This window comes from Choloepus didactylus, chromosome 7 (assembly GCF_015220235.1).
Source record: "Choloepus didactylus isolate mChoDid1 chromosome 7, mChoDid1.pri, whole genome shotgun sequence".
Lineage (NCBI taxonomy): Eukaryota > Metazoa > Chordata > Mammalia > Pilosa > Megalonychidae > Choloepus > Choloepus didactylus.
In genome coordinates, this window is record NC_051313.1 from 45625108 (window position 1) to 45650993 (window position 25886).

At 41.9% G+C, this 25886-nt stretch overlaps 1 protein-coding gene across 1 annotated transcript in view; it reads left to right on the top strand.

Annotated features, from left to right (window-relative positions):
• The window catches only part of LOC119540550 (prolyl endopeptidase), a 109810-nt gene that overhangs the window by 67397 nt on the left and 16527 nt on the right, over positions 1-25886 (top strand). Inside the window, exon 11 of the mRNA XM_037844642.1 lies at positions 3609-3712. Within this exon, the coding sequence (XP_037700570.1) occupies positions 3609-3712 (104 nt within the window). The remainder of the gene's footprint in view (positions 1-3608; positions 3713-25886) is intronic.

Here is a 25886-nt window from a genome sequence, read left to right on the forward strand (position 1 = left end):
AAACATAGTCTTATGCCAGTTAGAAAAAAAAAAATGTGTTTGTTACTTGGTTCTAGTAGAAAAGGAAACAAAGCTTATAAGTTCTGATTTTGAGCCTCATGGTATTTTCCCCAAAGTAAACACAGTTCTCTTTTTAACGTTGTTTTTTGTGTGTGTGTTTTTTTAAGTTGGTCACATTCATTTTGCCTTTTTTTTCTCTACTTTTCCATTTGGCTGCATTTGTGATAGTATTGGACATATTCATCCACTGATTTGTCCCAAGAGGATGGCCCAGTTGGAAGTTTGAGGTTGACCGGGCAGACCCTGTCCTAAAGCAATCTGTCTGAAAAATGTCCTGTGCTTTTTCTTGTTGTTCATTTGTCAAGTTCCTCTTTAGCGCTTTCTGTTCCACCCAGTTGTGGTGCAACAGTTTAGTCATTGGACAAAAAAACGGTCCTAGGAGAGTTAGGCAGGTGCCAAAGTGGGTCTGTCCTCTGCCAGGGCTTTGACCAGATGGCAGGGCTGCTCCATCCACTTTTCTTCTGGGCCTCTGAGTCACAGAGCAGGCGATCCATTAGAACCTTGTGCCGTGACAGGTTGCTGTCAGGGTTATTAAAACCGGAAGAATGATGCTCTGTAGGCAGGATTCAGGATGTACCTGGAAAACCCGCAGGCTTTATTTTCCCAAGCACTTTACAGATGCTTTAAAGGACTAAGAAAAGCACCCCCAAGTAAGTGGAAACCAGAGCCAGGAGTCAGGGTGTCCTGCACCTCACCCCCTTTCTTCCGTGGCCTGGAATACAGCAGCAGCCAGTGGAGAGGAATTTCCTCAAACTTACACTCATTCCAGAAATGTTACTTTGGAAAATTTCATAGCTTAAGCTGGAATGAAGACAAAAGGCTCCTCTCTTGTTTTAGAAAATTACGTTTTCAAAGCCTAAGATAATTTGTAAGTGAATTTGGTGATCCCAATGAACACAGGTATCTGCCATTTAGTTTGAGAGGAAACTTACAGCACATGAAACTGAAAATTACTCTCTGGGGAATTAGTTTTAAAATGATGTATTTAAATAACTCTTCATTCACCAAATAATTCTGTATTTGGTGGATAAAGGACAAAGGAAAAAAGAGTGGGGTGACTCACCTGCCCTCAGTAAAAGCCAGAGTTCCTAAAAAGTTTGTTCTCTCTCAGCGACCCCACGTGGCCATTTATCTCAGGAACAAGCTCATCATTACTTGAGAAGACAGGGCTCATTGTCCTACTATAAAATGATAGCTTCTGTGCCAAGCAGTGAAATATTATTCAAGACTGTGACGTTTGAAAAGAGAAGTATGCTCTGTATCTATAAGACAGCTTCCAAACAAGCTTTAATTTGTTACTATAATGCTTTGCAAGTCTCTTTTGTTGAATCCATTTTTCTCTTCTCCCCTCCTTAATATAATTTGATATCTAAAAATCAGAGAACAGGGCTTTTCAAGGTTAGGTCTTTAGGTCCAAATGTAAAAATAGCCAATAGAGACTTAAATATTTTTAAAACAGGAATTGTCATTAGTGTATGCATGAGTATGTGTCTGTGTGTATGTGCACATACATACACATACATCAACTTAAAAACTACCTTGCTTTGGTGTCTGAGGGTTAGCTATCTACTACTACAGAAAGCAACAGAGGCACTAAATTATAAGTAAGGCCCCAGGGCCAAAAATAACTGCAGCTCCAACTTTTTGCTATCAACATGTAGGTATGTCTGCAGGTGCACGCCAGATAATTGTGTTTCCCATGGAGGTACATGCTGAAGAGACATCTAGATCCCAAACTGTTTAGGACTTTTGCACGCCAAGTCACACTTGTGAGAAAACAGGCAGCCAGGGCAATTTAAGCTCAGTGCACTGTTATTCCCTGTGGCTCAAGCCACTTATAGAGGTTGAGCCGATTAATTCTGTACTAGTGGAATCTTGGAGAGTTGTCAAAAGTTAGCTCATTGTCTTTCACTAGGGAAATTTGTACTCTAGTACTTGGGTAACTTGTCTAAGGCCACTGAGCTAGTAACTGGCAGAGCTGGGAATTCTGACTCCCAAGACCTGTGTCATTCACACCACTGCAGGTAGCACAGGTAGCAGGGACTCAAGGGTGGGTCAGGTGCTCAGATGGTACTTGCTTAGTTTGCCCCTTTTTTTTAGGACTCAGATTTGCTTTTTGTGGTTTTTGTTTTTTTATTTTTTGGTGGGGGTTATTGATCAAGAAATGCTTCAAAAATTAAAATATATCTGAAGATAGCCTTTGCCCTCAAGGTTGCTTTCATAAGGGCAAGTACAGTATTCAGTGTACCTGGCAAATTAGAATGCATATTCACTGAGCTTATTTTGGAAGAGACTAACAAATATTCCAACAAATATCCAAGTGTAACTTAAACTTGGAAAGCCAATACTTAAGTCTCATCACACACCTCCCACTGCCAAGGGCAATCGTATACCCTGTTGTCGTAATCTTAAAACAATTTGTAAGCATGAGAATTGAAATAACATTCATAGAGACTAACAGACATGCTTTTAAAGACTCTAGATGTATTGCTCTTTGCTGCTTGTGGGCAGAGTATTATTCTCAACTGCTAGTGAATTACATACACAGAAGAGTTGAGAAGAAGGAACAGTTGCCATTTTAGTACATGATCAGTCCATTTAAATGTTCTCCGTGGTAGTACTGTTTGGTTTCTGGTTTTCCAGCAAATATTGGGGTCACTAAATCGATTTTTCGTATACTTGACAGCATATATTTAATGTATTATGTGGGGAGGTACTGCTTCCACACCAGCCATTCTGGATGACTAATTCTGTTTTATAAACCACAGTATTGTCATTGTTTCCGAACAGTAATGGCTGGCTTTACTTATTGTTTCTTTCACTGAGTTCCTACATGTTAGAAGATAGTATCATTAAATTCAGGAAATGAAATTTTAATGAGTGGTTAAATAAGCTAAAATTCTTAGTGTGTATTTCATCATTTTGTGTTTGTGTTCACAATTACTGGGATAACCCAAATTTTGAAAAGCAATTCTAAACGGCTACCTGATCACCTTTGGTCCCTGACCGCTGACCTGTGTCCACAGACAAGTAGGTGGCTGGTGGCAGGAGCCCAGGGGAACCAGGGAGAGACCTCCTGCTGGTCACTGGGCTTGGGCAAGTCCCTCGAGTTTTCTGTCTTACTCACCTCTCGTGTCAAATGGCCCTAGTGAACTTTACCATTTACTTTGACCTGCTGGGTGACCTAGATTAGGGAAGACCTATTAAGATTCTGCAATAGGTTTTTTCCCTCTTCTCAGACTCACAGAATGCACAAAACTCTTCTAAAATTTATACACAGATGGTGATTGCTAAAACGAAGGCTGTACGCGATGGTGGGGATGAAGAGCGGACACTTGGCATAGCTCTCCCCGCACCCGCCACTGTTCTAAGTGCTGTGCATGCAGTGACATTTGCACAGCACTGACAGTTAATTACTGATTAATTACATTCCTGACTAATGCACCTCGCTGGCCATTCGGGGCATCTGGTGGTGCTTTGTAATCTTTGCCCCTCTTTGTGTCTCTGGAGCCTGGCAGACTAAACTAAGAATTCCACTCTTTTTTTAGGTATCATTTATCACTGTGATCTTACCAAAGAGGAACTGGAACCAAGGGTTTTCCGAGAGGTGACTGTGAAAGGAATCGATGCTTCCGATTACCAGACAATCCAGGTATCGAGAAGTTGATCTTGTTAACACAACAGTTAGCAGAGGGCTAGGAAGTCTGACTTTCAGTCTGGCCCCTTCACATTTCAACTTGTCCGGAGCTGCAGAGGTAATCCACGGTAAAGTAGACAGGAAATATTTATGGAGCGCCTGCTGTGTTCTGGGCATTGTACCAGGGACTCAGGACTCAGCAGTGAACCAGGCCTGTTCCCTGCTCTCCCAGAGCTTGCAGGTTGCGCTCCATGGCTGTGACTCTTGACACAAGGCCAGAGTTCTTTGTCTTGGGGCTCTCACTGTGGTATCTATCAAAGCAACACAGTTTGTGTCAATCTGGCTTCTTGGAAGTGGGTTGTGTTCTAACTCAGGTCTTTGCTGTCATAAATAAGAGCCTGGATTTGTTCTCTGTAGAGTATGTATTGAAGTGCTATAAGGTCAGAAGTTTATTCGTATTACTGCCTGGCATTGAATAGACACTTGATAAAATATTTTAATGAATGGATTAGCCAGTTAATTCTCGTGTCACCACAGGCTCAGGCCCTGGCCACCATCTTGTCGGTTAAGAATCTCCGTTTTCAGTTTTTCAGCTTCCCAAGGGTACTGAGTCTCTCAGAAACTGAATTGTGGTTGATTGATTGGTGACGCAAATGCCTGTGTTCCTTTGCACTGAAAGCTCACCTGCGGGGCACCTGGATTTATCAGGGCTCTCTGACCTGGAAGGCTGGACCTCTCAGGCCACAGATCAGGAATCAGAACATTGGTTTTGAAGGAAGTTTAGAACAAAGAACCCTGGATACCCTCAAGAATGTTTCTCTGAAACTAGAGCATCATCACAGCTTGGTGAGTTACCTGTCTAGAAATAATCTAGATCAGAGGCTAGAGCTAGATCACGCATAAATAAAACTTTGTTTACAAAAACAGGTGGTAGGCTGGATTTGTTGACCAAGGGCCATAGTTTGCCAACCCTTGGTATATATCAGGAGTCGGCCAACTTGCCTCCTTTTTGATTGGAGCACAGCCATGGCAGTTTCTTGTCATAATGACAGAGCTGAGTAATTGCAGCAGATTCTCCTTGACCCACAGAGTCCAAAGTATTTACTATCTGGCCATTTAAGAAAAAGTTTGCCAGCCTTTGGTCTATATAAGCAATGTTTAAAGTCAGAATGTTCTAGTTGATGCACAGGGCTTCTGTGAAGAAGTATGATATCCTAATGTCAGGCCCAGAACTCGCCATATACTCACTGTGTGACACTGAGCAAGTCATTTAACCTTTCTGCCACCAGTTTTTTAGCTGTGAAATAGAGATATACCTGTTTTGGTGTATTCTTGTAGGCTTATATGAGATGATATATTGAAGTGTCTGGCACATGAATATAATCAAGTATTAGAAATAAATATAACAGACCTTCAGTTTTCCTTATCTCTTTTAGCTTGCTTCTTGTTAGTTTCATTTTCAAGGTGAGCCAGTCCCTGGAAATATATCCTGTAAAGGCCTGCAGCTCCTGTCTCGTACTTCCACAGTTCATTAATTCACCCAAATCCTATACTAGACTTTTTTAATCTGTTCTGTTTTAGGCCATCATTCTTTGCTGTTTTCCCTTTTCTCCATGTGTAGAAAATGTGTTCTTGTCATCTGTCACATTTGGCATTCTTGGTAGGTACCCCCAGTTGGGAGGAGGGCATGCACCAGCTCCTGTCCCATCACTTTGCCAAGGACACCTCGGGCATCCTGCTACCCCAAAATCGGCAGTTGGCTATGAGAGGCCACCCTTTCTTCCCCTCCTCATCACTACTCCATATAAAAAGACTTTCCTCTCTTTTCTGCCTTCCCACAAACAGCTGGTGCCCAAGTGCACACCTCCCTCAGATTTGGGGGATGGGAGCTGTAGTAACAGCTGCCTGAGGGGTAGCTTCTTTCCAGGGAGTAATTCTTATTTCTCCATGAGGATGTTTCCCTGATTCTGCAGCTGTTCTTTTTTTTCTATTCTGATAGTACTAATATTCTTTACAGATGATAGAAAAAGAAACCAGTTACCACCTAATACGTATTGTTTTCATTTATAATGAAAAGATAATATTGGACAGCTGAGCAAGTGCTTGTATCAAATGGAAATCTATCAGCTTTATGCACAGTGGCCTGAAATTTCTGGATCGATCTGTGCAGGAAATGCACTTGGGCACTGCCAGTTGCCCATTTCATAGGAAAACACTTAATTCTTCTTTGCCTGACTCTCCGTCTCCCAAAGAAAACTTGGCCAGACTTTGGGCTACTTAAATACTTATAACATTTTATTTGTATTGCTGCAATAGGGGAATAAAGAGTCATGGTAAATATTTATGGTATTCAGAGGTAGTGCATTGGCTAGAACACATTGGCTTGCATATCTTAATATGCTTCTCCCCAGTTTTCATGTTTTGGAAAATGGAGTTGTGCCTGTAGGCAGGATATAGCCTCTGTGTATAGTGTCAACAGATCTTATCTCTTCTGTTTATGCACATTGTACGTAGTGTGTTGAATTATTAATACAGAATTCCTTCATTTCTGTTTGAAGTTACCTTTGAAATGCACTATGTCAACAGTGCCATGGACTTTTACCACTTAAATTCTGTTTTGCAGTGGTTTAGATTCAAGTGCCTGCTGCAGAGCTTTGACATGAAATGTGCATGTGACAGATGTTCTCATATTTTGATTAGGCGTTCAGCAGTGTTGCCAACAGAGACCTCCCATTGTTTAAAGCAGGTCCTGGAGAGGGATCTGTGCATGAATGGAAAGCATCCTCACAGTGTGTAATGGAAACCATAACATTTTGGGGGAAAAAACAAGATATTCTATTTTAATTTCAGTTACTTTAGGGTAGCATCACTCTGGATTCCACTTGACCCTGGTGTTTATATTTATTCTGTGTGCAATTTAAAAAGAATATCCCCTGGGCCATTTGTCATTTTCTTCTTGCATTCTGTGAGACGATTACCATTTTAAAGCATGTGCTGCAGCTCAGATTCCCCTGCATCGTTGGTCATTCCTAAATGATCATGCACACCTTTTAATCTTTTTCTCTACGTAGTATTGTAACTGGTAAAATGGACTGAGCCAAGGAGAAAGAAAGAAAGGCTGAAGAATCAGACATACGGCTAAACAAGCCACAGAGGTCTTTTCTTTGTTTTATCTGCCATTCGCTCAAGACCTGAACACCATCTTGAATGGAAAGATGAAAGATTTGGTATTGTATTTTGTTGTGACAGATGCAGAACAAAGCTGCTGTCTGTGCTTTGTTCAAACCTGATTAAAGCTATGGGTAAGAAATTGCTCTGTATTGGAAAAATAATTTTGAAAATCAGATCCTGGAAAAACTTCATTTTTCTTCCAATCTGGAGTACGTGTAAGAATTTAGTTTTAGCGAGGTTTATCAAATCCCTAAGTGATTAATCTTTTCATTTTCCCGCTTTTTATTGTGAAAGACCTGACCACATAATATTGATTGGAACCTCAGTCAATGCCCATGAATTTGAAAAGAAGTTGAAATACTAAGCATTTGAAATTACATTTGTAAAAGAGGTTTGGTGATAAGCGATTACCTGAAAAACCTGTCTACATCTATAATCAGTAGTGTGTTTCATTTTAAACAAAGTGAATAGGGAAATGGTAGTTAAATTTAGTCCATCAACAACTGTTTATGGCATGACCTCTACAAGCAGTGCCAAGAACTGTTTGGATGTAGAGAAATTCCAGACACAGGTCCTTATAGCCAGCCGGGAAAGTTGAGACATTCAGATCTGAAAAGATCGCAGACAACCCGAGGACACGCTAAGGGAAACGTGCAGGTTTCAGTCAGGTCTAGAGTGCAGGGACCAGCCAGGCTGGGATCCAGCTGGAAGTCTTCGCAGGAGAGGGTGAAAGTTGGCCGGGCTTTGAGGGGTAGGTATTTCCATGATAACTTGGTTCCCCACTGAGATTCCCAGGCACTTTTCACATCACGTTTTGTTCAGAGGGTCTCTGCCTCTTTGTTGGAGTGTAACTTCATAATCTCACAGTAAATTCCAAAAAGATAGGAACCCTAAGTATCCTGTGCAGTAGGGGTGCCTCTGGCAACTGTCTTTTGTGGGTAGAATAATGTTTGCATTGTGTTTGAATGTGATATAACAAAGGAAAGGAAAATAATGAAGCAAAAACAAGCTTTTCGGTTTCTCAGTATCTCGTTTTTGTTCAGCTAGTTAAGAGATTGGCTTTTCCCCTCCTGAAATGAAAGACAAAATTTATAGACCTGAAAAAGAGCAGTGAACTAGGTATGCTATGCATAAACTCCAGTAACAGTTTCCTCATGTTATAAATGACAAAATCAGTTGGAAAGAGAATCCAAGAGCTAACTTAAATTAAAAAATAGTAAGGAAATAGTAAGGAATATAAGTATTTAACATAGACTTTATTATATTTTTTCTTGTTTATAATTTTCGCTTTTTCAAGGATTACCTACAGTAATGCATATGAACCATCAAGAACATCCCTGAAAAGGTGATTTGTTTTATAGCTGAACAGAAATGTTAAAATCAGTTGATTCTTTAAGTTTCTCAGGCTGCCTTGGGTGGGGGGTGAGGGGTGAAGGGTGGGGTTCTTTCCTTTAATTTTAGACAATCTAATTTTTTTTTAACCTTGGTGATATCTGATTTGTGGTTGCTAGTATACTGGCTTTACCATTCTGAGAACATGTTCTCAGAACATTAATTAGTGTTTTAATACTCATTAACTTCAGTGCCTAGCACATGGCAGATGGAGTTTTTGAGACTTGACTCATCCGTTCACAGCCTTGGTGAGCTGTCGCTTGAACCAATGATGATATTTTCCTATAGTCCTGTGTTCTTGCAGTTAGGTACAGGTCAGAAATCTGAAGAAAGTTTTAGTGGAGAGTAAATGGGGGAATGTCTACAAAAAGAACTTTATGAGGAATCTCTGTGCATCCACGTACTTTGGAAACTGCTTTGAATTAAATCAGTTTTTCTTGACAATGTTCTGCCTAAGTGTTCGTGTTATTTTTGATATTATGCTTCACAGTGATGTATTGTGGCATAAACAGATTCCCACTCTGCGTTAGAATTCTCTTTCCCATGCTGGCATTGTATATTAAAGATGTATTGTTCATATTCAGAGAGTATCTGCTTGTGTCCCTTTCCTCCTTAGATATCTGCTGCGTTAAAATAATCTGACTGTACAAGAGAAGAGTCTTTGTTTTCTTGCTGTCTAATAATAGAGAAATAAGTTGTGGTCTCCATACCAGTATACATCCATGTTTTAGACATCTGTTTGCAGCAACCTGAGACTATGTAACCCACTTTCATTAAAAGTCACAAAGCAGCCTCAAGAATTGAGCAAACTGTTCCTGAGTGGTTGGGTAAAATTTCCACAGTGATAGGCCCCTGGAGAACTTTCTTGAGCCTTCTAGGGGCTTCCATATGGCAAGGTGGAGGAAAGCCCAATCCTTTGCTGAGCTTCCTCTGAGTCTCTCTGCACCTTTCTCTGAGGAATTAGGTTCTGTTTATATTGAGGTGGGAACCTGGAAGGCTGGACCTCTGCCTGGGGAGGGCGGCCAGGAAAGGAGGCACGTTGTCTGGTTCTCTTGGGGAAGGTGGCACAGTGTCTGCCGTTGCAGGAATTTGCTCAGCTTGCTTTGCCAAGATGTTAGTGAATAGGGCAGATGTTGATTTAATTGGAATGGCTTAGGTTCACTTTTAGAAAACCGCTTAGGTTTATTTTTCTTTAATAATGTATTAGTGGCCAAAACTGGCAGAGATCAGGCTATACATAAATTTAGTGCCATAGGTGACAACTTTTCCTCATTGGAGATTTGATCACCCACAGTATATTCAAAAATTTAATGTTTCATATGTCTACCGATAAGTTTGCTGTTATGTGTAATAAAGCCACTTAAGTGGGTTTACGTTTTGTTTACATTGTTCTGAGAGTTACAGCTTTTGAAATTCATAAATGTTGCAGGTTTGCAACTTTTAATGATGCTGAGGTCTGTAGATTTCGGGTTACCCACCACTAACAAGTAGCTGCCAACTGCTTGCAAGAAAACTATCTTGGAAAAAGAATAGTAGATTTCATTTTCCTGTCAAAGCAAAGTGGAAAATCACACCATTCTTATTAGAACAGAATCAATGGAGGTGTGTTTACTGTAGTATCATCTGTAAATAGTGTTGGTTAGTGGTACTTGTCTTTTGCCATTTTAGTCATTAATTCTATTTTTAAAAATGAATCTGAATCTCAAGGTATGTTATTCAAATTAAGTCCAGCTGTGAACAATAGGAAAAAAAAATCAAAATAACTGTGGCTTAAAGAAGATAGAAGTTTGTTTCTCTCCCACATAGTGCAGAGGGTGTCCAAGGTGTTAGGAAAATCCAAGTTCCTTATCTCTTGTTGCTTTATTACCCACTGCTCCTATTCTCAGCATCACCCGGTGGTCCCAGATGGCTACTGGCATTTCAGCCATATCCTGTCCACTTTGCAGCCAGCAGGAAGGCAGCAGTAGGGAAGACAGGGGAAGTAGTGCACGCAAGCTGCCTTATAAGGAGATTTGCTGGAAGCTGCCAGGCATCATGCCTGCTTACACCTTCTTAGCCAAAGCTTATTCACATGGCCACACCCAATTGCAAGCAGGTTGTTAGATGTAGTCTTTATTCCCAGAAGAAGAAAAAAATGTGCACAAATAAAAATTGGGGCCCTATTAGTAGGGAAATGGGGAAATAGGGATTGGAGAACAACTACTGGTTTGTCACACAAGGCAAAATAGGCCTTCAGCAAAAGCTTATGGGTGCCGATCTTGAGAACATGGAAATTTAATGCTGCCTGATGGCTAGGGGCCTCTATCTCAGGATCAGGGTCTCACAAATGAAGACTCCTAAAAAGTTGAATTTTCAAATATATGATTGTGGACAGCAAAAATCACACACTACCAAGATAAAAGTGACTTCTAAAATGGCTCTTCCCCCATGGGGAAAGAAAAGCAGTATTCTAGAATATGAGTGTATATTGTTCCTAAACTCTTGTCTTGACTCTAGCAAAACTAATGCAAGAGTAGGTGGGAATATTTGAGTATTAAGATTAAAATGAACACTGGGGTTATCTCTGGCACAGTAAGGAAGCAACGCAAGCAGAGGGTTCTTCAGGTGTTTGATTCTGTGCCCCAGTCTATTTCTTGTCCAACCTCCAAACTCCCTCTCCCCCCAACCACCTTGCCCCTTGTGGAGGAGGTGGCACAGTCCATCCTTCAGAGACCTGCCATTTGGAATAGAAGCCGGGCACAAAGTGGCCTGCAGAGAACTCTTTCAGTGGCTCATTCCATTCCATAGTGGCTGCTGCTCCTTTCTCCCAGGCACTATGGTTTTCTGCTAACATAGTTTTGGATTCAAGACAAAGTCATATACCTTCCAAATACCTATACTTTAGAGTTCATCTAGTTGAGCCTTCTCTTTGTACAGATGAGGAAACTAAAATTCAGTGGGTATGCGTGTCCTAACCAAGGTCACACCATGAATACTTGACAGAACTGAGCAACTGGTACCATCTATGGAGGACTCGGCAGTAGGTTGGGGACAATGGGTTAGGGAGAGAAAGTGGTTTGGACGTGTTAAGTTTGTGGCGCATCTTAAATTCTCCTGCAAATAGAGATGTGAAGTTTAGGCTTGGATATTGGAGTCTTAAACTCAAAGGAGAGATCCAAGCTGGAGCTATAAATAGTGTAGGAATCATCAGCACAAATACATTCTCTAAATCTAAGGGCAAGAACAAAATCACTTGGGGGAGAATGGAAAGAGTGGAGAAGGCTCAGGACTGAGCCCCAAGGAGCCCCACATCCAGGATGGAGGAGGGCTGGAGGAAGAAGAGCCCACAAAGGAGCCTCAGGGGAAGCACCAGAGAGGAGGAAGGAAAACCAGCAAACCATGGCCCGTGTATTCATTGGTGACCTCAACAAGAGCACCTGCAGTGAGAGTGGGGGCAGACTCCAGTGGCTGGACAGGGTAGACTGAGACAGATGGGAGAGGATGTGCACACTGGCTTCTTACTCACGGGGCCTGATGGAGGGATGGGTAGGATTAGCTTTGCTTTCCTAATTGCATTGCATTATTTTCCTGTTACCATTAGTTGTGTTTTAATGCTGTAATCTCAAAAATTCAAATTAAAAATGTAGACAAAAATTGTAAAGAGAAAATCCCTCCCAGGTTAACTGGGCACCTCTGACTTTTAACAGCTGTGGTTTCTATGGGATATCTTCTTCCCACTCTCCCACTTTCTCCATTCTTCTCCAAAGTACTTTGCATAATTTGTCACTTTCTTCCTGTAGAATGGCTTGTACAGCCATGCTTTAAAAACCAATCAATTTTTAAAAATCAAGAATTTTATCGTCACTAAAGGGTCCTCCATGTAGCTTTCATGGCAATAAATGCAGGAGCAGGGAAAGGGTCTGAGAGGGGGAGGGAAATGGAGACCACATGTGTAGACAGTCTATTGGGAGGTTTATTTGTCTGATGTGGGCTGGTGTATGAGGTCAGCAGTGCGTCTTATTAGGGTGGAAGAAACCAGATTATTTTGGTGCATTGATGGGATGGTTCCAATAGGGAGGCCGGAGGTGGGGGAGATGGAAAGCCCCAGTGGAGGGACTGGCCTTTGTCGGAGGAGGGACGTTGCTCCCAAGTTGTGAATCCACAAACCAGCCTCCTTAGCATCCTCCTCTGAGACATCTCAGGCCTGGAATTCTCTAACTTTTTACCTATTTTTCCCCCCCAAAAATTTTGAGTTTCAGCTAAAAATCAAAAAGTAGTTTTGAAATTCTGAAATATTTCACTTTTTTGGGTAAAGTGTTCAGTTCAGGAGTGGGAGGACTCAAATACCAAACATCAAAATTTTATGCCTCTTAAAACAGATCTGCCTTGTTCTTTTCTGTATCAGTCAGTGTCAGCTGGGGCACTGCGGTTTACAAGCAGCTCCAAATTCTCAGGGATTTCTAACCGGAAGAGCTTACCTCCCGTTCCGGTGTCTGTCTGTCCCATTGGCCTGAGCTCTGCTCCACTTCCCTGCACTCCAGGACCTGCCCAAGGAGCCGCCCGCCCCGAGCATCACCCTTGGTGTCCTAGAAGTAATACCCCCTACCCCGGCCACATGGCCAGTGCCACGCTCTGAGGACAAATCGCCGTTGGAGCACACGGGGAGTGCAATGTCCATCCCCCTTGTATCTGGAAGGAGGGAGAACTGCGGACGCCACAGAGCAGGCTGAATAGGCAGCAGCGGCCTGGGTGGGGCTTTTACCACAGCACCTAAAATTCTGTTGACGGAAACAACTCTAGAAAACCTATTGACTAGTAATGTTTTTCCTCCAGGCACCTTATAATTTTCCCTGGTGAACTCAAAATTTGGGGACAGTTTGTGTCTTGAACATACTGCTTTTGATTAAGAAATGTTTATGTTCCCACTTTGCTTAATTAAGAACATATGGAACTGCCAATCAGAGCATCTGCTCAGCCCGAGCTGAGATAATGATAACCTTAGGTAAAAGCGGAGCTGGTCTGGGTCTTACGTCTTACAAATGTATCTGCTCCTCCGTGGGCTGTTTGGAGTTCTGCCCTTAGTTCTCAGGCTGCCACCGTCTTCTGGCTCATTTGGATCCAGGAACCTCCAGTTGGGCCCCACTCGTTCTTTAAATGCCTAGGGTCTGTGAGAGGAGGGGCAGGAGACCCTGGAGGCAGGGAAGAGGAACTGGGTGCTTGGTGGCCACTGGTGGTGACACCTCGGCTCACTGCAGTGAAGCCAGGCACTGCCTGTTTCCGTTCTCTGATTTTCCATCCACTTGCTCCCGTCCCTCCCTTGTGCCACCCCCACCCCTCCACCCCCCGCAGCAGAACTCCTGGAGAGCGGTGGTCCACTCCAGGTTTGCTCTCTCCTCCGCAGCCCACCGGGTTTGCCCTGAGCTAGAACGGGGCTGCTAACAGAGTCAGTTTATACGGTAGCAGTGAAACTGCTCTCTGCTTAGACTGATTTAATATGGTACCATCTACCTAGAATCTTCCCTTGTGGTGACGTTAGTGGATTACAGTCTCCCATAAACATTACTCCACAGCATCGAGAGTTTGTGGTGGTGTCAGTGCAGGTGAGTGGTTTATGTTGTTAATGGTCCATCAGCAGGCAGACCTCCTGGCTGGGGTCAGTGTCAGCAAGCAGGGCAGCCAGTCCTGAGACCACCGATGAGAAGGAGTTGGCCATTTGTGACTGCTTCATAAGATAATGTGGCTCCTTAATAAATAGCATATCCCTTATGATTATGTTGGTGTGCTCAGTTTAAAGCCCACAGTCTGGCCCCTGCTCCCTCCCCAACCTCATCTCCTGCCACTCTCTGCTCTCCCCCTGGAGTGCCCACCCCCATCCCTGGCCCCCACCTGCACCACATTGATCCGAGACCCTCTCCTGACCATCCTGTGTAAAACAGCAGTGCTTTCCCATCCCCCCTCCGCATCCAACTTTATTGTTCTCTCCACTGCACTCACCACCACCTGACATTATATTTTCATTTCTTTATGTTTGTCTCCCCTTTAGAATGCAGTTTTGCCCTGCTGTTTCCCCACAGCCCAGAACCCGGGGTAGATACATATAAATACTTGATGAATGAATGAGAGAGGCCCTGAAAGACAGTGGACTCTGCTAATCTAGTTGTCATTGCCAGAAACCTATCAACATGGAAATTTTCCTTTCCGTGGTATTTCTGGATTTTACCATTTACCCCTCTTCTGCTATAGTAATTGGTCCTGTCCACTTGAAACAAAGATAATCAGAAAATGTATGTTTACTACTGCTTTTACTCCTGTGAAATTTTTTGTGTTATCTAGTCTTTAAGAGAATGTTAGTCATCGTCTAATGACCAAAGCAGAAAATAATTCTATTCCCTCCTTTTAGAGAAAGTACATTTTTCTTTATATTTTTCTAGCACATATTTATTGTATCGTTGCCTCCAATTCTGGGTTGTTGCAAACTTACAGATGGTGGGAACCTTTTGGGCAAGCTGAGCAATAAAAATAGCAATTCTACTAACATGTAAATTTAATTGACCAATTCCTTGTTACGTTTTATGAGAATTTGCAATTATTACTTTGAATACTTTTTTAATTACTTTTTCAGACTTAAGAAACTTAATCTTTTTTCCTTTCTAAGTGAATTTTGGCTGTTCTAATCATGTTTTCTAAAACTGCCTCTGATTTCATTCACTCAATTTCCTTTTCTTCTTAAACTCTCAATATTTTTATTGATTTGTATAGTTTTGTTTGTGTTTCTCATAATGTCTTTTCACAAGTATTAAAGTCAGAGTGCCCATCGAGAAAAGCCAACAGTGCCAACAGATGCTTGAGACAATGATGGTTGTACTGACAAATAACAAAATCAATAAAATTTAATAAATGAAATTTTAAAATAACATTTTCAAGTGAGAAATCATAGTGAGTATCCAGGTATGACCGGGTGAAAAGATTGTTTAAGGAAATAAAAGCAATTGTTTTGCCAGCATTTGTGAAGCTACTACCTTGAATCCGCCAGTGTGGACAGAGCTGGGAATACAAGGAAGGATAGAGTTTACCAGTGGATATAGGAAGGTACTCACACTGTCAGGAGTTTGATGGGGGGCGGCAGGAGTGGGACCATTGTTAAAGTTGACCACGAGTCTTCTGAGAGCCCAGGAGAGCTCCTATCTAAGACTGAGAAAGAAGGTTCCTGGAGGAGGAGCTCAGTTTCAAAGGATGACCAGGAGGTCTTCAGGCATGGTTGGGAGAATTCAGCTGTACAAAGGCAGGGTGTACCCATCAGGCAGATATGCTGGCAGCATGGCCAGAGCCAAAGCTGCAGGAGCTGAGCTAGAAAGGGAAGCAGGTCGAGACCCTAAGGGCCACCCAAATGCAGTGAGACTTGATCCCATGTATACTGGGCAGCCCTTCAAAGGGCCTGTGCAGGATGCATGCGCTCAGAAATTAGGGTCAGTCATGAAGGCTGGTGATGGTGGTGGTCAAGAAACCCATGAGCACAGCTGACAACTCCAAAGTATGTAGAGGCTGAAGAGAACCAGAGTCTTGAGGGAATGCTAAGGTTTAAAGGATGGGCAGAGGAGGAAGAGCCAGGAAAACATGCATCATAGAAGCCAGAGGAGAAGAATTTCCAAGAGGATGGCGCAGGTGAGGGCCAGGTATTGCAGAGGAGTCACAAAGATTGCAGGCTGGGCCTGAGGATTTTCCCGTGAGAGGAGCTGGTGAACGTCAAGTAGCAGTGGAGGGAAGAGGCCCTGTTAGTGGTTGCAGTGAGGGGGAGCTGCTTCTAATGGAGTGAAGGGGTTTCCTTACAACCCAAGGCTTTCTGTGTTAATTACTAGGTAGTAGAGAAACTCCACGAAATGCATGAAATGAATATTTTGTATTCACTGTGCTGGCTCTGAAGATAGTTCTAGGCACGCCCCTGATGCTGCACAAACGTCAGACATCCCACTTGCACCCTCCCAGACGCCATCAGTCATCAGTCCAGCACATGTTCCTTTCTAGAACTTCCATGAACATGATAATTATTCATCTTAAGCTTTTGTTTTTATTAGGCTTTGGATTTTCCCTACCTTAATACTCCTTGATCCCTGATAATAGAAAGGTATACATATGACTAAAACAATATTATTTTTGTGTTTAAAAAATATGTTTAACAGCCAGAGTCTATCATGATTGTGCTTAGGGTAAAACAAGGTGGTAGGAGACATTTAATGGTCATCTGAACAGAAAAAAATTATATGTGGTTTCACTGATAAGATTTTTGCTACAGGTCTTCTACTGCACAAAGATAAAACAACAGTTCACACGGCCAAGTTTAGAATATAAATCAAAAAGAATTTGTTCTTGTACCTTCACAGCAGGATTTCTGAACTTTGTGATTTGCCTTCCTTTTCCGCCCCCTGGTGAGTTGCTTCCCAGTGACTATTTGTGATGCTGCCTGTAAGCCTCTAGCCCAGTTCCTTCTAATTGACCACCGCTTAGCAACCAGCCCCGGCCAGCAGGAGTCCACTTCTGGCCCCAAGTTTCCCAGCGGGGGTGGTAAAATGCCCCGTGGTCCTCTAGGGCTTCTTAATGATTGTTCTATAAGCAACTTGGAATCATCTGTGATGGGTTTCTTTCTTGTCTCTTACTCACCTGACGGATTTGTTTGGGTGATTTGCATATGTGTTATGCAAACCAGCTTCTAAGTGGAAATGGATCAGAGTGTAATAGCAGCATTAGGTTTGCCCAACAGAAATTCGTATAAATATCTTTGCACCAGATGATTTTACCTCTAAATACACTCAATTCACCTTGCCAGTATTCCGCTCTTTCATTTTTCTGCAATAAAAAGTATTTCCTGTGAATTTTCTTCTCACAATATTTTTCTGCATCTCAGTTGTCCCTTGGAGGTGCAAATGAAAAACAGTAATTGGCCATTGTTGCCACATTCTGGTTCTTGAGTTCTTGTCAATACTGTCCTCACTCCAGGGCAGTCGGGAGCTGCTCGGCTTTATGCGGTTCTTTTTAATGCCCCCACACTGCCATGAACTGCTTTATTGCACAAACACTGCTCCCCTCTCTCCTCACTAACATCTGTCTCTTTTTAATAGTTCACCCTTTTAAGAAGTGAATAACAACTACCAGTCACAAATTAAAGCTGTGCAGTTCTCATCTGTTAACTAACATTCTGGCCAGAGTTTGCCATTTCAGCATATTGGCTATTCATTTTATTTTTCTAACACAATAAAATAAATAAATGGTCTGCCATAGTTTTGAGTTAATGAGGATTTGAAATTGTATTTCAAGTTTCCTAGTCGGGTTTTATTGTGCAGGTGCAATCTCAGGCAGTAAATTACCAAAACTAAACACTTTGAGAGCCTTTGAGAACCATAAAGCTTGTCTGCAGTGGCATTGCCAAATTAATAGATTCATTTGCTAGACATAAGGAAAATATCAGCTGTTGGATATTTTTCATTAGTAGTAAGCTGGACGTTTGTGACCTTAAAAAGCTTATGCAGTCTCGTAAGTGCTTCAACCAGAGTTTAATTTTTATTTTATTACTCTTTAGCTTTCCAGTATTTTGAAGCCACTCTCTATAGGCTGCTCTATTTCTCTGTGATTTTTTTTTAATGAAATGTCTTTTAAAATAATTCTTCTTATATTGTTTGATTAAAGTAAAGGGTTCAGTTTGAGAATTCATCTGTGCATTTATCAGCATATGTTTTCTAAGTGCCTACTGTCCTGCAGACACCAGGCTAGGCACCGAGATAAATAGACACACAGCTCAGGAAGAGAAACCTGTGACAGCACGAGAGCAGTGCCACAGAGCATTCTGGAGGGGCCCCTAGAAGAGGGGGCATTTGAGTTGAAGCTTGAAGGATGAGTTAGATTTGGCAGGGGGGCTTGCTTGATCCCTTGTTGACAGTGGGTAAGAGCATAGTGTCTGGAGCCAGTAGGCCTGGCTTCAAATCCTGATTTCTATCATTTAGGAGACATGTCACTTGGACTAGTTACTTCACCTCTCTAGGTCAAAGTCACCCCAGCTAAAAAATGGGGATATTCATAGTATAGAAATCACATGCAGGCCTGAAATGCGGGAGTACTTCTAAAGCCACTAGAACAGCACTTGGTATCTGGCAGGAGCTGTATAAATGTTTTAAATAAATCAAGCAAAATAAATATCATGTATTTTGACCAAAGTAATGACTAAGGAAAACTCTATTGTGAAAAATATACAAACCAACTGGCAGATATTCTAATATTTGGTTTTAGATGTATGGACACTTTATTTGCTAATTAGCTTGTATGGGAATTGACTATCGCTAGGTTCTGTCTCCAGAGCCGTGGCTAAATTTTTTTGTTTCCCCATGTTTTCAGTTATTTTAATGTTTTTAGGCAAAGAAGAACTTTCTAACAATCAGAGAAGCTGAAAAATGAATTGACTTGTCATTTGTGCTGTTTTACATTTGTTTCTCATTAATAGAAACCTTCAAGCACAGGATGAACCTGCCTGAGAGACAGCTTTGGGGATGTCTGCATTGGGTAGGGGTCAACCAAGTCAGTTCATAGAAGTTCATAGAAGTTATGCATGGGGGGTGTGTATTTTATTTCAGTCATGCTGAAGGCATGAGACGTTGGGAGCAGAGCAGGGCTCTGGAGATGGTGAGATGGCAGTTTCACTGGAGAGGACAGTTCTGGTTGGGAACAATTCACAAAGGTTGGAACTGGAGAGTGGGGAGTTTTAATTGCTGGTCTAAACCGTGGACTTCATCTTGTAGAGAATTGGGAGCCGTGGCAAGTTTTCAGTAGGGTGGTGACCCAGAGTAAAAGAGATTCCAGGCAGATTAACCTGGTAAGATTGGTAGTGGCAGTCCTGCTGGCAGGCAAGGCCATCATGCCACCAGGGAAGGATAAGGCACAGAGTATTGACTTCTGATGGCTATGGGAGATCCAGAAGAATCAGCCAAGATGACTTGGAGCCTCAGGAATGGCAACATGCTGGTATAAGCATTTGGAAATCAAAAAGAGAGCATTTAATGCATAATTCTATTCATTTAGTTTTTTGACAAGTGTTTATTGAATGCAAACAGGGCAAGCTCATAACCACCTGATTATGGACTCATCATGCTCTTCTGGTGCAGGAGTGATACACATGCAGATGCATTCCACGTGGGACCCAAATCCCGCCAGGGTGAGCCTCAGTCCTGGACAATTCCTACCTCCTGCATGAGGGCCCTTAAGAAACAATGCCAGTTACAACGACAAAAGCACCTCTGCACATAGTAGGCCCTTCCTTTTATGAAGATGTCTCATTATGTGTCTGCACTGATGGCAAAGAGATCAAAGCAGTGGAACTAAAAACAGCTTTTCTGTTCTACTATCAAGTAATATTTATCTATCTTAGCCCTTTCTGTCTTACTACCTCAGAATACTGACTCACTCCCTCTAAAATCTGCATAAATTCCTCAAAGTGCCGAGGCACAAAATCCAGTTGTACTTGGACCACTGCCCTTCTTTCCTTGTGTTCAGAGCCTTCCGCTTTCTATAACACTTCTTGCTTCCCATTTTGAGACAAGAGAGCCTCCTTATGCCCAAGCAGAGATGACCAAGCCTTCGAGGGCTGACCAATTTGTGCAAAGACTATTAGCATAGTGCTTAGCGCAGTCTTGGTGCTCAAGTCATGTACCAAACAAAAATAGATTTTTAAACAGACCGCCTTTGCTGTTCTTGAGGTGCCCCAAAGGAGCTTTTAAATCTCGAATGTTACAAAAATGCCCAGCCATCCTTTGAAAAGCAAACGAAAGCAGTCTGGAATAGAAATCTCCCTTTATATTTTCTGCCCAAAGGTGCCTCAAGCTCCTCCCCACTCCCCCAAAGTTAAATGTCTGGAAAGAAAACAGGATACAACCGTCCAATGCCAGGCAAGTATTTTTAACTTAAGTACAGCCAGAAATGTGCAGCACCTCCCTCAAAGTCCTCGGAGGTTCTTCGTGTACTTGTTTTACAAGGTGATTGAGGCACAAAGGTTGCCTTCTGCCCAGTTCGTCGAGTAATTGAATGTCGTGTTCCCTCCTTGCGTTGACCGTGGAATTTCAGAGCAGTTCTGCTCCTTGTCAGATTTATTTGCCACACGTGGCACAGACCACACAAGTGGCCTCTGTCAGCCCTGATAAAAAGGGAAGTGCAGCACCCTTTTATGAACCTTCTCCTTTAAACCTGCCAGGCTCTAAAATTAGGCAGGCGCTGCTATCACCAGACATTCTTCTCCATCAGGGTCGCCCTTTGCAGTTTACCTCAATCTTTGGTATGTGAGCACGTTGCATTACTTGTGATAATGCGAGTCCTGGCATTTGCCTCAGATAGCACCAACCTGAACGCGATCAAATTGCATTGTTGAAGTGTGTTTGGGGGGAACTTGAATTGTTGAGTGTCTTAAAATTGATTTTATTACTCAGTGTGTTAGTCTCAAGAAAAGTAATCATTTCAGTGGAGGTAGCTGATCTTTTCATAGCTAATGTCATTCATTTGAAGAACAGTAATGTTCCCTTGATTTATTGTGTTTACTTGCTCCTCTTGTTTTCTTGAAAGGAAGATGTTTTATTTTGTTTATTTGAAACCAGAGTCACATGTTCTTGTGTGCAGTGACTGCCGTCTTGGGCCAAAACGTGTTTCCAGGGTTAAACCTCTTGATATTTGGTGATGCCTCAGTTGGCAATAGGAATGGGTCATTTCTGAAATTTTAGACTCTGTAGTTTATGTAAATGTAAATCTTCTTGCCTCTCTTTTCTTCACTGGTTTTATAATTTAATGGATTCAGCTCAAGGATCCATGAGCTCTGATCTTTCAAGCAATCATTCACACTCGAATTTAGTTTTAAATGTGCCAAAATTAGAAGCTGCTTTAAATTTAACTGTCTCCTTAGAAAGTTGTGATTGCTTTCTTTTGATTCCCAAGCAGTTTTTCTTTCATTTTGTGAAGTGAATTGTATCATTAAGCTTTTTCAAAAGACTTTTGAAATTGAATTTTTTAGTACGATGGTATGGCACGATATATAGGGATTTTTGTTCTTCTTTAAGTATCCAGTCTCAAGTAGCACCAATGACTGCACTTAGAATTATCTTTCTAGGCAGACTTATTTTGCTTAAAAAAAAAAAAAAATTAACCCCTTACTGCAAAACGGCTTTTGACGTGCTACAATGGGTCTCCTTTTCAAGAGAGTAAAGAACTCAGAGTTGCAAATTAGGCACAGCAGCTCTAGCAAAATTCTGTTCATCCCCTGAATTTCCAAGGGACAGGTGATGACTGACTTGGAAAAAAAAAGAAAGTACTAAATCCATGCCAAAGTTTCTAACATTTACCAAATTTTTCATAATTACACCCAATACAGATATTTTTGAGGAAGTCATGCCTTGAAGTGAATTCATTTGTGATGTATTATGAAAAACTCTGAACTAGGGACTTGGGAGATTGGGGTAATTTACTGGAGGCGGGCTGTGTTATCTTGGCAGGTAGCTAATCTTCCTGGATATTAAGTTTGTCCACAAAAAGAGAGGGTGACAGGGGCTGCATACAGTCCCTTATCATATCTGAAACATTTTAAATCCCCAGAATTTGGGATTATCATCTTAATTCCCCGGTGCTGAGAAAGCACTGACACCAGCGTTGTTTTGCCTGGTGGCACAGTTCTGCTGCTGCTCAGAAAATACCCCTTTCTGTCCTCTACCTAGATATGCCTGGGCTTCACAGACAGCTCCTCATAGCCTGTGCTGCATGTTCTTGGTTTCAGATGTGGACTGACATTGAAACTGCTCTAAGAGTCTCCCACATGAAAAAGTTCCTTGTCAAAGCAGGCTGGGGAGGGGGGAAATGCAATTGAGAAAAAGCTTTCTTAATTCAGTGGTTAACTGGTCAACCTTAGAATTGCTGTTGTGATGAATAAGGTTTTTTGTTTGTTTTTTGTTTGTGGTGTCCCTCAGGAAAGTTCACTATCGATATACTCTATAAAACAGTCTTTCTTAAGAGAGCTCATGGGTGCTTCCAGAGTGTGGTTGGTTGAATTGTGTACTGCAACAAACAGATGTTCTTAGTCTTAATCCCGTCCTCATGGGTCCCTTTATGTAGGACCTTTTGACAATGTTTTTAGTTAACGGTGTGGTGACCTGAACCAGGGTGGGCCTTAGTGCGGATTACTGGAGGTCTTATAAAGAAACTTGGAAGTCACAGAAGCGATAAAGGAGAGGGCTTTGCCATGGGATGAAAGGCAATGATAAGCTAAGGAAACCCAAAGTTTGCCAGCAGCCAGCACCGGAACACTAACATACTTTGGGGAGAAAGCATCACCTTGCTGATGCTTGATTTGGGGCTTCTTGTAGCCTCAGAACCGGGAGCCAATAAATTCCTGTCGTTTAAGCCAAGCTCACTTCATGGTATTTGTGATAGCAGCTCTGGCAAACCAAGACACAAAGAAGCCTGTCATGGATTTTCTGGTGGTGCTTGCAGTCTCTTAAGGTAAGAGAGTGTACCACAACCAGGCCTGGTTGCTGATATCTGTGTCCCAGGCTTCTGGTGGAACTGAATCTAGATCATTATACAGCCCATTTGCTCCACTGCTGACAGGAAGAGGGGGAATGCAGGGCCCCATCAGCCTCACATGACAAACCATTAGCCGTGGATGACAGACAGAATTTTTCTGTTACTTAAGTGGGTACATATTAGATCCCATGTGAGCACTTTGTTTTCATGTCCATTAAGGATCCCATAAAAGTTCTGGCCATCCCATTACAGGGCTGGGCCCATAGTGGACACTCAGGAAGAACAGATGTATATTGTCAGCTTGTTCTCCTTTGGTTACAAGTACAAGAAAAATAAAGTCTATTTGCTTTTTAACTTGAGCCTGAGAATTGTAGTAGCAGTAAATTGTTGGATGATGGAAAAATAACACATGAATTTAAGCATTGGCCGTTGTCTGTCCTTAAGCACTAATGGTTTTTATATTATTTACACTTATAAATACATTATCACTTCTGTATATTATAGAGAGTAGTTGAAAGTTGCTAATATTCCTACCACAAGTCTACTTCAGTGAATGAGAGGAGTCAGGGAGACCAGTTAGGAGGTTAGTAGAATAGAGAACTCGGAGCAGGTTTTTTGGTACAAATGGGAGAGGAGAGAACTGGTTGTGAGGACTGATTGTGGCATTCCTTAGCACAAGTTATGATTCTGAGGGTGGGCAGATGGGTGGCTAAGAAGAAAGAATCTTGTTGCTAGCCCCAAGAAGAGAGGAGCGAGAACATGGGGATGTCTGGGGCATGTTGACTTGGAGATGCAGATGGGCCATCTGTGTGAGCTCAAGAACCTCATCTGGGTGAGATCATGGACCTGCCAACTTGAAGCCACCTGAGGGGCTTTCTAGCCCAGCCCATTACAGGCAACAGTCAGGAGATACAGGTCTGGTGCTATATGGGCCTACAGATGTGGGCTCCTTGGCACAAACTAGTTTGTTGGGGCTCTGTGAGATGGCAGAGAGAGAAGACCAAATATAGAAAATTGCACAATAATAGCATTTGGCAGGAGACAGAAGAGGAGCCAGTAATGAACAGGTTAGGAAGGTTGAAAACGAATCAGAGGAATAAACAAGAGCCAAAGAAATTCTGCACCTAGGGAGCCAAAGAAGTATTTGCCATAGAGGGATTGAGAAGGATGAGGCCTGGGAAGAAACCAATTCAAAAATGGCATTTCTGGACAGTGGAGGAAAGAATAGATTCTTCAATATATGATGATGGAGTAGTTAGCCATTTTGGGAAAAATTGCAAAAATAAACCCTATTTGTATTATAAAATTTAAATGTAAAACTTCAAGCTGAAAATGTAAGCAAATATTTTTATAACTTTCGGGTGGGAAGTCCTTTCTAATTAAGGCAGGAAACCAAAAGGAAAAAACTAAGTATTTGGATATATATATATGAACAGCTTCTTACAGTGCAAGATACCCACAAGATGCAAGCAATAGAATGGGGAAAAAAGTTAACAAAACATATGATAGTATAAAGGTTAATATCTGTCTTAGTTTGCCAGAGCTGCCACGACAAATGCCACAAACTGGTTAGTATAGACAACAGGGAATTGACTCTTGCAAGTTCGGAGGCTGGAAGTCCAAGGTCAGTGCCTTGCCAAGGCCACGCTGTCTCCTGGGGCCTGGGGCCTTCTATGCTGACTTCACCTCTGCCTCTCTTCCGTGGCAATGTCTGCGTCCCCTGGCTTCCACCGCTGCCCAGTCGTCTGTCTCTCTAGATTTCCTCTCCTTAGAAGGACTCCAGCCATGGGTTAAGACCCACGCTGATGCAGTTTGGCCTGATCTGTTCACAAATGAGTCCAAACCCACAGGACCAGGGTTAGGACTTGGATGTGTCTTTATGGGGGACAGGATTCAATCTACTACAATATCCTTAATATAAGAAAGTTTCCGTAAACTCAGCAGAGCAGAAAAGCACCACCATAAAGGAGTAGGTGCACTTTGTTCTCAGAGGAACAAATATAAAATGACCAATAAATAGATGGACAATGTGCGCTCATTAAAAAGCAGGAACCAAAGATACTAATGAGATGACGGTTTTTGCCCAACTTAAAATCCATTTTAATACTCACTGCTGGTGCGAAATGGACACTTCAGTAACCTAACATTGTCACTAGGAGCTTAAGTTGATACACTCTTTTTTAGAGAATTAGTCATAATCCATTGAATTTTTAGATGTACATACACTTTGATCTAGTAGCTTCATGTCTAAGAATATATCATACAGAGACCATAGCATGAGTACATAAAGATTTATCTACAAGGGGTTTATTCCATCATTCTTGATAACAGAAAAATAAAGAGTAGTCTAAATATCCATTAATCAGGAACTGGTTAAATAAATCTGTGTATATCCATACAATGAAATATTATGTGGCCTTTTTTTTTTTTTCTTTAATGAAGTATATCTGGTTGTTTAACCTAGAAAAAAATCCACAATATTTTGCTAAGTGGGAAGGAGGAAGAGTTAGCATGATTCTATTTTTTGCTAAATAATAATCTGTGTGTGTGTGAATGTATATATATTTATGTATATATACATTCACACACCCACATATAAATAGGTGTATTTGTATAAGCTTAGAAAAAGGTTGGGAAGGATGTACAGCATTGGGGTGTAGAGGTAGGGATGGATGGAGGCACAAGGAGAAATACAAAACATTCATTGATGACCTTTGATAGAGCAATGGTGGGGGCAGAGGACTGAACAAGGAAGTATAGTGGTGAGCTATGGGTTTAGGTTATTCTGGGTAACTTTGATCCTAAGGGAACAGGAAGATGGAAATTTAGCTTGAGGGGCAGACAGGGTTATACAAAAGACTTTTTTGTATTGTTATGTTTTTTGTTTTGTATTGTTGATTTTTGTTTTGTTACGTAGTATAGGGGAAATCTGGGTCTGTTTGTATGCCAGTGAAAGGGAGAGAATAAAAATACAACAAAAAGTTGTGGGAATTGGAAGAGTGTGGTAGTGGTGGAGGTGGTAAGGAGTGACTCAGCTGAGGTCTTTCTTTCTCTGCCATTGTAGAGGGTGAGTGAAATTGGCAGATGTGGCCTGTATGGAGATAGGCAAGGC